Below are 12,300 nucleotides of genomic sequence, written 5' to 3' on the forward strand. Positions count from 1 at the left end.
TTACTGGGGCTTCACGTAGAGCAGCCAGACGACGCCGCTGCACGTTGCTGCCACCGTAAAGACTGCCGGCAGCGTCACAATAACCCAAGTGATACCAGTCACCAGTAAGTTCGTCCGGTCCTTCCTGCAACGAATAAGGTATACAGTGACACCACCTATTACTAAAGTTCCTGCCTTGGCACTGCCTATAATCAACAAATTCTCGTCATCGGTCGTGGTTTTTTTCTACGAGAGATAGAAACGCCTCGAAAGAGAAGAGGCCCCAGCGCGCTACCTTCTCTCCAAAGGACAAACGTCATGGTTGTCGGTAGTTCCCACGCTGCCTGCGACAGATAATGTCACCTTGGGCGACATACAACAAACAGAAGCGTCAAGTATAAACTTCTGGGCACCGTTGCTTAGATAAGGGTGAGTTTGACAGACCTGTCTAAACGGGCCTTAATTATTGTTTCCTAGTCTTGAAATCCACAGCGCAAGCAAGAAACAATTACGATAGGGGCAGCCGAACACACAGGCGCTTACTAACAATTGAAGTTTACTCCTGTGACGACTGGTATATAAGTACAGCACAAATGAAGGAAACAACTAGATCGAAGCATAACAGGTGACAACAAAATAACAAATTCGCCATGACATAACGGGCGCTATGTGCATAAACACTGCCTAGAGAGGTGATTCCTTTTGCTGATAGCGGGACAGAAGGGACGCTTACACACTTTTCTCCCCTCTTTGCTTTCTTATGAGCCTCAATAATTTCTCTTATCACTTTATGCGTATTTTGATGCAATATTGCGGTACCATTTAAGATACGCTCGCACTCCGCACAGTCTCTAAAATGTATTCCTAGAGGACCGTTTTGCACTTTTACAATGTTGTAATGGTTTTCCTTTATCCTGTTGTTAACAAATCTCCCCGCTTCCCCAATATATTCTCTTGCACACAATACAGGGTTGCTGTAAACTACGTTTGTGGCACATGAAATGAATTGTCATTGGTGGTTTTTCCTACAAACCGGAGGGAAGTCACTATTTACGTGTCTATCTCGAAAGTTTATCAGGAGCAGAAAAAACAACACATCGGCAGGTTAAGCAATTCCTTTTAGATTATCCCATACCTTATGTATGCATGGCAATACTGCAGTCTTCCTTTTTCCTTTGTTATTACCATCATTTTTATTGCCTAGCCTTCATTTTCTTCAACAAACCTTCGGTACCTGTAGTTAATGGATGTCTAGGGCAACCTGTATTAATCAGGCGATTAACCTGGTCCATGAAGCTTGAGCGCATCAAATAAACATGACTTAACAAGACAATTTTAAAGCAAAGATTCTCAATTCCTTTTTTGACCAGTTTCGAATGTGCAGAGTCATACGTACGTTTTCTGTTTGGCAAAGAAGCCAACTGTAGTAGAAGACGAGCAATCGAGAAAATGCAGTTGTTATACCTTGAGTCCCCCATTCCGAATAAAGAATTATAATATTCTAGGAAGATTGAGAGAGAAAGGGGCGAAAGCGCATGCTGCGTAACAGATATAGGGACGGGGGTGAATTGACGTCACTTCTGCACTTAAATAAACCGCCCTCATTGCAGCCATCGCCTTCGTGGCCACGCCATTGCTCGAAGCTAAACCATTCTCGTTTTAACAATGTCCTGGGAAGAGCCAGCTTCTAGCTCGAAGAGAGAGGACATTAGGGACAGATGGACACACTGCATCCATTCGCAACTCCAAGTTTACGCTCGCCCCATTCGTCCACCAGGAGCAGAGACCCAATCAGGCTGGGTTGTTGCCCTTTTCTTGACTATAGGATTGCAGTATATGAAAATAGGTCTATGGGGTAAAGACAGAAAAATCTGCAGGCGAAAAAGCAATAAGCGTGCATCCGCATGTTAAGCTTTTTTAAGCTAGAAAAAAATGTTCCGGAAATGCTTCAGACTTTTGGAGGGGTAATAGAACCCAGACAAACCAAACCTAATTCTTAGGACACAATGGGTATTATATTGCCCCGCTCGAGACCATCACAAAAATTCGTGCCTCCGCCCAGATGATACGGCCCATCAGTTACCTTTGGTTACCCTAGGGTTCCATAGCTTCTGTAACCTCAAGTTTGAATTGCGCTGTTTTGCAGTCAATGACCGAACATTGCCTTTGGTGAACTTTGTACATTTAAATCCCTGCCTACATAAAGGATGATGATTTTTTGTCTTGGGCAAAAACAATACCGAATGCATACTCACGTGGTTGAGACGTGCTTGAGCGCCCGCTCGCGTGCGCCTACGTGAAAGAAGTTGCACATTCCGCCCAGAGTGGCCACGAGCGACGGGCCAAGTAGAAATGCGGTGTGCACGTCCTTGCGCACACTGCGATGATCAATGGTCTGTTTAGCCTTCTGATTTCCATACGGAACAAATGCAAGACTTTTTTTTCGAGGTAAAGATTTAGGGTTACGAATATTTTATTTGCATAACTCTACCAGAAGCAAGTTGAATGCACTTTACACACGGGCACGACATTCGTTATTCCCCCGCACGGGGCACCTTGAGTAATCTTGGTGACGGTATTGGGGACACCGCGGACCCCGAGCCCCCCTACTCACGCTGTGATCTACCCTGGCTCTAGTTGTAAGGTGAAGGGCAGAAACCACAAACGGTGGCCTTTGGAGCCCAGGTAAAGCTCCGGCTGATGGGCTCCCTGTCTGTTTACCAGGCAGGGAGCTCCGGAACTTCTCTCGGTATCAGGGCAACCCGAGCGAAGAAAGTACCCCCGTCTCCTGCTTCTATACATGCTGTATGATCTTTTTTTCTAAATTCCGTAAACCCAATGATCGGCCCCCTAAAAGGGGCCGCACCGAAGTATCCTTTCCACCCCTTCCGACAATGACAATCCCAAAACCTGATAACTACCCCCACGGAAGTCGCCTTAGCTAGGCTACAGATAGGGCACACCCATGCGACGCACTCGTATCTGCTCACGGGATCTTTAAGACCCCAGTGCAGCAGGTGCGGAAAGACCCTATCCGTAGTTCACATACTCATTCAATGCAAGGCGCTCGGCACGACACGACGCAAACCTTTTCCTGAACTGTACAGACAACACATCCCGCTACACCCATCGCACTTCTTGGCCATCACACTTCCCTGACAACCCAATGTTTTCTAACAAGCGTGTTTTTCAGTTTTTACACGTCACGTTTTTACAGCTCCTTTCATATCATGCATAATCATCCTGGCCCTATACACCAGCCATCATCATCGATTCGCTACCCTTTCGTTTTTACTTAGACAATTTAGTGTTTAACTGTACGTCTGTGTCATGAAATAACTGTCTCTGGCGCTCTTTGCCCTTTTTGGCTTTGCGCCATTAAATTCAAACCATCATCATCATCACCTTATTCATTACTTCTTACCGTTTCGTGCTCATGCTAGGACCATACGTCGTCTGGGAACCTGAAAAAAAAAAGGCAGGGTTTTTCTTGAAAGGACCGAAGACGGGAGGAGCAAATCCTAATGGTTGAAAAATACGATAATAATTGGTGTTTTTTTTGCCACGAGTGTCGACAGTTAATGTGGTTGACTTGGCATGTTTATCCCTTATCGTCCTTACCATGAAAACGTTTTCATATTCTGCGCAGATTCTTCAGATTGCAAGCCCGTGCCAGGAAGTTCGACATAACAAAGGCTTGACTCGCCGTGTAATTGAACCGCGAAATTTTTGGACCACGTCCTCTGCAAACATATCAGCTCTTTTGACATGAGGGTAGCCCTTTTATCATTTATCAGTTCCAGCGCTGATGTCGATGCAGCAGTCGATAATCGCAGTCGAGAGCGCATGCGCACTCAAGTCGGAACCATGGCAAGATTTAAAGGCGAAAAAGCGAGAAGTGTATACTTCGCATAGCGCCACTTGCGTGCAGATATGTCAGATAGAAGCTTCGACCTCACTGCCTACCGCTTTGAAGCCAATCCTCTCACAATCTCACAGTCATAAGTATCGCGGTCACCTAACGATGCACAACAGAGGGGAAATAATTTGTCCGGTCCAGTAAAAATTAAATCATGACAAAGCGAAAGTACAATTCTACTGAGAGGTATGCCTTCATGAACGGCGACGATAACTTTGACCAGGTCAGTTCCATCGAAGAGACAACAAGCGAAGAGTCTTTGAGTAATTTCTACCTGGACGGCTTTGGGGATGGCTGGTAAATGGCGACATTTAGCGCTTGCGGATACCATACCTGTGCCATAGGTACCGAAGACGACAATACAAGGCTCGGAGGCTAGAGCTGTGTTGGCCTTATCCTCACGAGACTGTTTTGACATTATCCTCACATTTGACCCTGTGCCCTTATCCAAGGGCACAAGGTCAAATGTCGCTAAGGGATTATTCTCAGCTGCGGTCAAGGAAGGTACTAAGCTTAAAAAAGCAAGGGCTGCTGTTCAGAGCTGGTTCGTGCGGAATGCCTGCCCATCGCGTCGTAGATAATGTCGAACAATGTTGCGTGCAGCGAATATTGAAGCGAACGTGCGCCAAGTACTGATTTCAATCTTTGAGAGGTATGCAGATGGTGTACCGAATAGCATTTTCCCTAAGCTTAAGTGTGTACTTCCGGTCGTATAGGTGTAATGATTTACTACGACGGTTAATGAGAAGTATTCTCTAGGAATAGGCCGATGTGCATTTCGTTGTAGAATTTATTTGAAATCATTCAGATTCGTGCTGCCCGGTTTCTGTCTTCAGTTACTTTCGTGCATCTATAATACGTACAATCAAAATGCATGTGCATCTTCCTTACTTTTGAAAAGTATGAACAACAAACTCTTGTTTGTGTTTTTAATACAACTTATTTTACTATTCCTGACCTCTGGGGTGGCCTTCTTATGTTGTTTCATATGTTTCCTCCCGCAATAATCACTAAGTCAAAAGTGAAGTGCCGTCCTGCCGCCAAAAGTTTGTATTTCAATTCTCTTGTACAAAAATTTGTAGGAATGTAACCAGCTCCCTGCATCGTCGGCAGCATTAACGTTCCCCTATTCTTTTCAAGACAGCCATATCAAACACTGCTTACCTACCCACACCCCTCCGCAACGCCTAGAGGCATTGAGACTATCGTAATAAATAAATAAATAAATAAAACACCAGAAGCAACAGTTTTTATGTGACCACCCTGAGCGCTGTATTAAGCCAAAAGTATTTATGAATCCCTTCTTACGACTACTATGGTTGAAGTTTTGTCGTGAGGGATTCCTTGGTTGTCGTCCGAGTTTTGACTTTGACTCGCAGGCTATTTGGAGTATGACTCGCTGAGCTTTGCCTTTAAGTCGCACGCCATTTGGATTTTTGATTTCAGCAGCTTTGACTTTGACACTTTGCCATTTGATTTCGCGCAAAGAAAGCTCCGTCTTCAACCAACGCCATCGTTACACGGAGGATTGCATTATTTTGTGCGTCCAAGCAGCCCTCTCCAAATTTAAACTGCTTCGACCGCAGTATTGGAAGCACTCATTCCGATAGAAGGTGGTTTCATAACAAGAAAGCCTCACATTCGACTCGTACAGCGTTAAGCAGTTGCCTTTTCCCATTCACTTCACCCATGATCGTCATCACCGTGAGAGAAAGTTAGCTTTTCTGTATTACGTTCGTGGTGCGGACGGACACCACAAGTGAGATATGGATCCGCTCCGCTTTAAAAAGTTCCAGGCCGTGGTAGCACTGCGAGCTCACCTGTAGTATACGGTCGGAAAGTGCTTCGCGAGAAACTTTCCTCGAAGGCTGAGGATCCGCGCCGACGCATAATGTGCGACAGCGAAGAGCGCCTGGGCTTCTCTGTGTTGACGTCCCAAGTTGACGACAGCGTCGATGCTGAGGTGCGTTCCCTTGCCAATGGATGTGACCAACCTCGCGACAACTTGTGCTCTGGGCTGCGAACAGCGTTTGCCGTACCCTAATAATAACAGCTTGCCCCATACTAAAGGTTCTCATTTATGAGGCGTTATTCACAAACTTCAGGAAATAAAAGTTTCAACTTGCCTGGCGCTAACGTAAGATGTATTGGACCCAGATTTTAGAAATTTAAGATGGCTACTAATCGGAAATTCTGGGTAATAAAATGCCCAACACAGGCTAACTACCACTTATAACAATCATAGTTTTACATGTAACTGTTAGAGTTGTGCATTTGAGATTGTCTTGTACGAGTCCCTCTTCGTGCAAGGGTCCACGATTAGAAGCGCTTGTTACTTTTGGAAAATTTCGCGTAGCTGGCTTGCTTCAACTTCAATATTGGCATGGACACTGGAAACCGAGGCTGCCAAAGAGACATTCCCGCAAAAAGCGCGATAGCAACACGGAATAATCATGTAGATATCCACAAGAAAATAAGCAGCTGTGCTGTAATTTGGTGGCGCAGCTTATCGAATATACCAAATACACTTTTGATTTTTCATTAGGTTTTTCATGCAACAACACTCTTCTATGAAGACTTTCTGGCCCAACATTTGCCCTTTTCCTCTTTGTAATGTCTTTGTAAATTATATAAGCTCGGTACGTTCGCGCCCTTTAAAATGTACAACGCGAGGCCAGCGATAACATAATCTGCACCTTCGAAAGCAAATGTGAAACCTGAAAAGCAATGCCGATGTGCACTTCAGAGAGATGGAAATGCAGCCGGATTTTCGACAGTTAAGCTTTTCTTGGAGAACGAGAAAAAAATTGGGTTGATCTCTTTTTCAGAGAAACCAGTAAAATACGAAATTAAAACGAACCTTCACAGTGGCAGTTGAATGTTTAAAGTCTATCGATATGCACTTGCACATCCCTGTTTATATTTTTGATCGGGATTCGGTATGGCACCCCTAGACTCATCAACATTAAGCACTGGATTACACGCGCCGGAGCTTTGCGTAAACCCGACTGAAACCACAGGCGCTCGCAAACCGTGTGAACGAAACCGAACTGGTTGTCAGCGAATCGTTTGGTGAATTCCCGCTGCGCTGCAGCGAAAGGAGCATTATTTGCGGGTCTGCAGCTATCTTCTTGGAGTGCTTCGAGAGCTAAATCCTGATCGCGGGTCACTTCGGCAAAGGTGCCATCACTTCGGTCCTGCTCCGTGGCGTGTACGGCATACGGTTGCGTTGCGACGAACTCAGCTTGTGGAATGCGATAGACAGAGATCGCAGCTTGAGCCGTGAATGCGTTAACGCGTTCCGCTTCCCGCTGGTGTCTCTCGTCGCACCAAAGCAATAATGAGCGACACATTCGGCAGTCGGCGCCGTTGACTGTTTTTCCTACGCGGGGCCATCACACCCGTAGCAGTAACGCACACTATAGGCGCGCATTATTGTCGCGACACACTACTTCGGTTCGCCTCGCATAGGCGGTAGCCCCATCTGAATGAAGATTGATATAGGGAAGGACATAAGCCGCACTCATAGAGCTGAATTCGCGTGAGTTAAATGCCTGGTTGGCAGAGTGTCTCGCACCTCCCGTTGCGGGCAGAGTGATCGTGGGCTCGATATCTAGCAGAGCCGCTTCAGTGCAACTTTTACAGGTGATGCGATTTCTGTGATTGATATGACGTGGCTGAGGTATTGCTATACCCAACCATAAAACACTTTGAGGTAAAAAATGTCCCTAAAAGCATGTATTTTCCTGCAGCGTCACAGGAAAACGCCACATCTTTACATGGGTCACAGTTTCGCAAACAGCGTTTACTCGGGAGTACCGCAGGGATCTATTTTAGGCTCAACAATTTTTCTTACTCATTGAAATAATGTACACACCGCATCGAGCCTGCAGTGTAATTAAGATTATTCACATAATTACGCGATCTCTACAACCCTAAGTGCTAGCCACGACCAATCAGAGGTGGATTCTTTATAAGCTAAAGCGAAAAAATGGACATAAAAAACACCTTTGTCTTGTTCAGCAAGTAGGTAAAAGAACTGCAAAGGATGGTTGAGGTATACATACCTCCGAAGGAAAAAGTTTCTGCATAACCACAAAAAAAAACAAGAATCCGTGTGTTTTATCTACATTTCAGTATGATGTGAAGTAACGAGGACAGAGAATTAAAAAAGGCAAAATAATGTTGGCCGTAATGTTAAAAAGATATGTGGCTATAGAAAACACATGGTAAGACATCTCTGCAAATACGTTTTTTGCAATGAACTATAGGGTAGACCTGCTGCAGTGAAACATCCTGCCGAACTCTTAGCCAGCCCATATGACAGTGCCATTACATGTCCTATACCCTGATGCCGGCGTAGTTGCGCTTTCGGCGTAATCAGTATTAAATTTCTCTGTATAGCCTGCTCTGGGAACTGTTTAAATCGTTATAAAAATAGGTAGAAATAAAAAACAAATAAATAAATACTAACAGCCCAAACATTCCTTACCTTTATTTTTTTTCTGCAGCTACTGAATGGCTCATCTGCATTATAGGGCGTGCCAGAATGCTACTTTCAAATTACGCAGACGCTAAGAGGGTTCAACTTAAATTCAGAACGACTCAGCGGGCAATAGAGCGGCAAATGATAGGTGTAGCATTAAAGGACAAGAAGAGAGCAGAGCGGGTCAAGAAACAAACGCGTGTTAAGGACATATTAGTAGAAATTAAGAAGAAGAAATGAACATGGGCAAGGCATGTAATGCGAACGCAAGATAACCGCTGGTCATTAAGGGTAACAGAGTGGATCCCTAGAAAAGGCAAGCGTTGCAGGGGGCGGCAGAAAGTTAGATGGGCAGATGAGATCCAGAAGTTTGCGGGAATAAATTGGTCGCAGTTAGCACAAGACCGGGGTAATATGAGAATAATGTGTAGAGGCCTTTGCCCTGCAGTAGGCGTACATAGGCTGTGATGATAATGATGATGATGACGATGATGATCTCAAGCAAAAACCGGACACAGTTCACTTCGGAATCCGGGCAGAGCGACCTATATGTAGCAAGGACGGTTTGGAAGCTGTGGCTTAACTGACACGAATCCTATAAACCACGGATTTTAACACTATACCTGATAACGGTGAACCTTGTAGTCCCGAAGTCTACCGCTGAGTGATGTCGAACCGATCGAGTCGCGGCCAACATCGCACCCGAGGTCTTAAGTATAGTCGGCCGCCTCCGCAGCCGTGCACTCGTACACGCCTTATCTGAAGGTGTTAAGGCCACGGTCTGCAAAAAGTTCGATTGGTGCCTTTAAAGGCGACGTAGGCACCATCATGAAGGTAAATAATTTTGGCTACACTCACCGCTTTTTCCACAGTAACCTTGCTGTCATCCTTATTGGGTTTGCTAATGCCTATTTCGAAAGATACCCCGGTCCCGCTTCCCGTTAAGCCACGGTTCATAATGCCTGAGGTATGCGAAAATGAAGCACTGGCACTTTGTACAGTCCCAGGAGCAATGTAGGCGGGAGGTCCCTTGGTTGTTGGTAAGTGGAGTATATTAGGTGCCTCCGCTTTTTCAAGCACGTCAGCTGCTTTAGGTCGCATCTGCTCTAGTGCATCCTCAACAGGCAGGACCTGAAGCCCTATCGCGCCTTCGAACACGCCTTTGTGTTTCCGTTGTTTATCAATTTCGGACTTTGCTGGTTCCTTAACTTCAAGTGGTTGCATTGCTTGAGCGTCGTCAATGCTTGGGGGTCGACGCAGCAAGGCCATCTTGCTATCGTCTTCTGCCCGTAGTTTTTTGTTATCAGGGGTTATCTCCCCTACCTTCGCTTTTTTAGGGTCATTCGGGCGACAGGCCTGGGGCATTCCGCCCACTTCACTCCCACCCTTCTCAATCTGGACTTCAGTGGGCGGTGTGGTCTTTGTGGCTTTCCTCGAGCCCTTGCTCGCTTTGCAGCTGTTACGCCCTCCGCTTTTGGTAGACGAGCTGGAAGACTTGCTGGATTTCTTAGCCGTTTTCTTCTTTACGCTTTTGGCATCTTCTGTGTCACATTCACACTTCGTTGCAGATAGCGCCTGGGGTGCCTCTGGCTTTGTGCTCTCCACAAGGTGCGGCGGAAGCTGAACCGCGTTCTTATTGCGCAATCTATGGTGAAGCTCCCGCGATTCTTTAACAGAGTCCAGCGACTCGGCCATTGAACTGGGTGATGACTTTGCGGTGAAAGTCGGTTCTCTTTCTACGTCGAGAGCGACGTCCTGAAAGCCAGAAGCCTCTTGATGGGCGCCAGTATCAGGAGGCAGAGGAGCTATGGAGGCTTCACAATGATAAATCGCGAAAGGAGAAGTTTCGAATGGAATTTTTTCCTGCTGCATGGTTTCTTTGGTATCAGTAGATTGATTGCCGGAAATCCGTGAAGTTGCGTCAGCGATGATCCTTTTCCTTTTTCTCGAGCCCTTGCTCGCTTTGCAGCTGTTACGCCGTGCGCTTTTGGTAGACGAGCTGGAAGACTTGCTGGATTTCAGATGCGTTTTCTTCTTTGCACTTTCGGTGCCTTCTCTTTCACGCTCACACTTCATTGGAGGCGCCGCCGTGGGTGCCTCTGTCTTTGGGCTGTCCAGCAGCTGTGACGGAAGCGGAATCTGAATCGCGTTCTCATTGCACAACCCGTGGCGAAGCTCGCACAATTCCTTAACAGAGTCCAGTGACTCAGCCCTTAAACTGGGTGGTGACTTTCCGAGAACACTCGGTTCTTTTTTCACATCTAGAGCGACGTCCTGAAAGCCACGAGCCTCTTGATGTGCGCCAGTATCACGAGGAAAAGAAGCTACGGAGGCGTCACAATAATCATTGGCCAAAGGAGAAGCTTCGAATGGCCTTCGTTCCAGCTCCATTGTTTCTTTTGTATGCGTAGGTTCATTGCCGGCAATGAGTGAAGGTGCGTCAGCGGTCATCTTTTTCGTACGACTTCCTTTCTTGCTGCTGGGGTCTCGGCCTTTCTTGGTGCGTGTCTTTCCCGATAATTTTTTGTCATCGCTTCCCGTGTCTCTCTCTGTTTTCATCTTGGTAGGAGAATATTTCCGACGGATGAGGCAGGCGTTCTTACCGATCTCTCTGCCTTCGCTGCCAGCATTGCTGTCAACGTGCTCGTGAATATTTTTGCGCTCTGTCTGGACAACCTCCACATTGCTGTCGCTAAGCTTGCATTGAACTTGGCACTGACCATACTTTCCGTCAGTCGTTACTCGCTTCAAGTGCTCTTCGTTATTCACTTTCACCCGACCTTTCTTTTCTACTTTCACGTCATAGTCTTTGCTCGGAAACCTGACAGCATTTCCATCATATCCTTTGCTTATTTCTTCCTGGAATTCTACAGAGTCTGTTGTAAAGTAGGGAAACCGCTTGTTTACAGACGCTTTTCTCTTGGTGACACCTGTCGGATGGTATCTGGGCTTGTCTTTCAGGAGTTCCAGATCGGATGCAGAAAGGTCGAGCATTGGGCTCAGTGTGCTACTGTTGGATGTAGCTCCTGGCGCTGCCGTTTTTGATGTGGGATCAAGACCATTTGAATTGGGTGCACCGGACTTCCGCGTCCAGATGTCTGAGTCCGTTCCTGGCATCGGCGTGCCTTCGGATGTAGAGCGGGATTTCAACGACCGATCATCACGGGAGCTCGCGCTGGATGATGCGGTGTCAAGGGATGACGCTTCCAGCACAAAACCTGCTCCTGGTTTTCTGGTGAGTTGGGAATCGAACCTTTGCATATGTAGTTCATCTTTATTCCGAGGATGCTCCGACGAGCTTCCAGTCACTTCGCTTGATTTCACTGATGCTGGCAAGTATTCTGGATGGACCCCATCATCCCGATCGGCGGTACCTACTGTATATACTCTACCATCCGGAATAGCCCTATCAGCAGTCTCTGTAGAGTTTACCAATTTCACATCCTGTGCCGAGGCTTCTTGTGCCATCTTTCCTGCCGATTCCGCCGGTTCTGTGCGCCTAGACGACTTTCCAATATTTAAAGCATGATCTCTCTCGGTAACCGTTGTTGACTCACAGGAGCTGCTGCGAGCGCCAGAAGTGCCTCCAACTTCCAGGTCCTCTGACGCCTTCAGCTGTTCCTCTTGCCTGTTGAACGAAGACGTGGAGCTATGCCTGCGATCCAGGGCGTCCGCGATACTGAACTTGCGCGAGAAGTGCATCCCGCGTTCGGGTAGCGGGAACGAACGTCCGTTATCCGTGGGTTTCTGAAGCGGCTCTGGTTCGGATATATGTGTACGTGGCGTAAGCCCACTGTCAATCCTGCCTCCAGACATCGTTGTCGGAGAGCCGTGAGGGTTACTTTGTGAGGGCTGTTGCGTATTTGGTACCATGCCTGTGGTTTCCATGTGTGTTGCTTGTTTCTCCAGAGGGGAG

The 12,300-nt window shown here is 46.7% G+C and overlaps 1 protein-coding gene across 1 annotated transcript; it reads right to left on the minus strand.

Annotated features, from left to right (window-relative positions):
• LOC144153282 (uncharacterized) lies at positions 1 to 12,086 on the minus strand. The gene is made up of 6 exons (XM_077684934.1): positions 11,942 to 12,086; positions 9,008 to 9,143; positions 5,719 to 5,915; positions 3,404 to 3,443; positions 2,235 to 2,357; positions 1 to 124 (listed from the first exon to the last, which is right to left on the minus strand). Exons 1-6 carry the CDS (start codon positions 12,084 to 12,086, stop codon positions 1 to 3), a joined length of 765 nt encoding a protein of 254 aa, XP_077541060.1.
• Between the last annotated feature and the right edge of the window lie 214 nt (positions 12,087 to 12,300).

This window comes from Haemaphysalis longicornis, unplaced genomic scaffold (genome assembly GCF_048455015.1).
Source record: "Haemaphysalis longicornis isolate Haplotype H1 unplaced genomic scaffold, Haemaphysalis longicornis Haplotype H1 scaffold_9, whole genome shotgun sequence".
In the NCBI taxonomy this organism is placed as follows: Eukaryota; Metazoa; Arthropoda; class Arachnida; order Ixodida; family Ixodidae; genus Haemaphysalis; species Haemaphysalis longicornis.

Excerpts from the sequence above, each read along its gene's own strand:
- LOC144153282 (XM_077684934.1), bottom strand. The coding sequence starts at position 12,086 with ATGCACTTCTCGCGCAAGTTCAGTATCGCGGACGCCCTGGATCGCAGG. Across the intron at positions 9,144-11,941 it reads TGGCGCTCGCAGCAGCTCCT|ATAAGGCGTGTACGAGTGCA; the intron begins GTGAGTCAACAA and ends TAACACCTTCAG. Across the intron at positions 2,358-3,403 it reads CCTAGCATGAGCACGAAACG|TGTGCGCAAGGACGTGCACA; the intron begins GTAAGAAGTAAT and ends TGATCATCGCAG.